The sequence below is a fragment of the Salmo trutta genome, chromosome 23 (assembly GCF_901001165.1).
Source record: "Salmo trutta chromosome 23, fSalTru1.1, whole genome shotgun sequence".
Classification (NCBI taxonomy): Eukaryota; Metazoa; Chordata; class Actinopteri; order Salmoniformes; family Salmonidae; genus Salmo; species Salmo trutta.
Genome location: NC_042979.1, coordinates 29,882,112 through 29,884,774, shown reverse-complemented (window position 1 = coordinate 29,884,774; position 2,663 = coordinate 29,882,112). Strand labels below are relative to the sequence as shown.

Here is a 2,663-nt window from a genome sequence, read left to right as displayed (position 1 = left end):
CAGAAACCTATATATACATTTTTTCACCTTCACTCACTCCAAACATACTTCATGGTCCCCGTGAGTTTCTGAATTTTCTCCAATCTATGTGCTCCTGCTGGCGTCGCCATGGCTGCGGCCCCAAAAGTGACATGCCTGTCAGCGCCAGGGGTGATTACCAGCCTGAACCTCAGTGTCACCAACGGATCTCCCCCCTACAACCAGACAGCACTGCGAATCCCACCCTATTCCCCAGAGGCCACTGCGTTGTTCGCAATAGCAATCACCCTCATGATGATCCTCACCATCGTCGGCAACATCTTGGTCATCATCGCAGTGCTGACCTCACGCTCACTCCATGGCCCACAGAACCTTTTCCTTGTCTCCCTGGCCGCAGCCGACATCCTAGTCGCTACCCTCATCATCCCCTTCTCACTGGCCAATGAGCTGCAGGGTTACTGGGCGTTCCGCTCACTGTGGTGTGAGATCTACCTGGCATTGGACGTCTTCTTCTGCACGTCCTCCATAGCCCACCTGTGTGCCATCTCATTGGACCGCTACCTGTCCGTCTCCCGGCCCGTGTCCTATGGCATCCAACGGACGCCAGCACGCATCAAGGTGGCCATTGTGGTCATCTGGCTTCTCTCGGCCGTCATCTCCTTCCCTCCTCTCCTCTCCCTGGATAAGAGCAAGGGAGGGGTGGAGGTGTGTGAGTTGAACAACGAGCGCTGGTATATTCTCTACTCCACCATTGGATCGTTCTTCGCCCCGTGTCTCATCATGATCGGGGTCTACATCAGGATCTACCAGATTGCCAAGCAACACACAAGATGTCTGCCAGGGGAGAAACCCAACCCTAACAAAATCCCTGGTAACACGTCTAGCAACCCTCCTAGCAACCCCACACCTCCCGCACCGGGACCTGTCATCATCCCCCAACCCAAGCCTCTCAGCCAACCACATAACCACAAAGGGGAGGGAGGGAAAGCAGACAGACAAACTACGGACGCCGTACCTCTGAAGAGTCTCCCTGTCTCCTCCCCCTCGTCTCCTCCTCCCCAGAGTGAGACCCAGGCCAAGAGTCAACCCCAGACGTCTTTACCAAATCCTGTCCCCACCTCACCCCAGCCTACCTCACCCACCGTAGCTCTCTCCCTCACACTCCACTCTCCAGATAGCCAACATGAGGAGACCCACAAACAGGGTGAGAGACGGGAGGAGGAACATAGAGACACCACCAATGATGACAGCTTCAGCTCTGGCTCCGAGGCAGAGACGAGGGGAAGAGGAAAGGGAGGAAGAGGGGGAGTAAATGGAGGGAGAGGGGGAGGGAAAGGGACAGTTAAGAATAATGGAGGATCAAAGTCTGGAGGAGCACCTCTTTCTTATCTAACCTCTCACGAGTTCAAAAATACTGTAGCCACATTCACCGGTACAGTGCTGGCCTCTGATAGGCCGGTGAAGCCACAGGCCACTCCCATGTCTCGGCGCAAGGCCATGGTAAACCGAGAAAAGCGCTTCACGTTTGTCCTGGCCGTGGTGATCGGAGTGTTTGTCATCTGTTGGTTCCCTTTCTTCTTCTCCTACTCGCTGAAGGCCGTCTTTCCTGAGACCTGCTTGGTCCCTGCTCCCCTCTTCACGTTCTTCTTCTGGATCGGCTACTGCAACTCCTGTCTGAATCCCGTCATATACACCATCTTCAACCAGGACTTCAGGAAGGCCTTCAAGAAGATCCTCTGTAGGGACACCAAGGGGACGTTCCTCTAGTGTGGACACTATGTAAGGACATCAAGTGGATGTTCATGTAGAGTGGATACTGTGTAAGGACACCAAGTGGATGTTCTTGTAGAGGGGATACTGTGTAAGGACACCAAGTGGATGTTCTTGTAGAGGGGATACTGTGTAAGGACACCAAGTGGATGTTCTTGTAGAGGGGATACTGTGTAAGGACATCAAGTGGATGTTCTTGTAGAGGGGATACTGTGTAAGGACATCAAGTGGATGTTCTTGTAGAGGGGATACTGTGTAAGGACACCAAGTGGATGTTCTTGTAGAGGGGATACTGTGTAAGGACATCAAGTGGACATTCTTCTAGAGTGGATACAGATGGTACATGATTCTCTACATTGCTTGTTTTGCCACTGAAACTGAAATTAGGCAAACTATTTGAATCTTATCAACCAGGAAATGGAGGAGCAATTTCTGCATATTACACCTTTAAGACATTGTCAGCTATATTCTGGTCATTATTTGAACTGGCTAACCAGCTAGCAAGGAATCAAAACATTGTTTATAAAATTGCTTTTAGTTACCTTGCTTGCTAGCTTTACATTTAGTGAATTCCTTTTTAAACTGCTGGGTTTATTGGTGATAAAATAGAGAAGGTATGCTATATGGTGCACCGGGCTGCTGATTTTCTTTTTAAACTGCTGGGTTTATTGGTGATAAATTAGAGAAGGTATGCTAAATGGTGCACCGGGCTGCTGATTTTCTTTTTTTGTATATACTTTTTCATAACGACAAACGACAAGTTTGATGTTGGACGACAATAGAATGCTCATGCTGTCGCTACGACAATTTTCTACAGACAGTCAATAGACTGACCGTAAACCACCTTTAGCCTACATTTGAACATTACATCATGGCATTTAATTGAAGTATACTCAATTTTCAAAATGTTGCAT

The 2,663-nt window shown here is 49.4% G+C and overlaps 1 protein-coding gene across 1 annotated transcript; it reads left to right on the top strand.

Moving 5' to 3' along the window:
• LOC115160292 (alpha-2B adrenergic receptor-like) lies at window positions 1–2,164 on the top strand. The gene is made up of 2 exons (XM_029710654.1): window positions 1–1,287; window positions 1,345–2,164. The coding sequence occupies exons 1-2, from the start codon at window positions 109–111 to the stop codon at window positions 1,744–1,746; spliced, it is 1,581 nt and encodes a 526-aa protein (XP_029566514.1). The 5' UTR covers window positions 1–108; the 3' UTR covers window positions 1,747–2,164.
• Window positions 2,165–2,663: the final 499 nt, after the last annotated feature.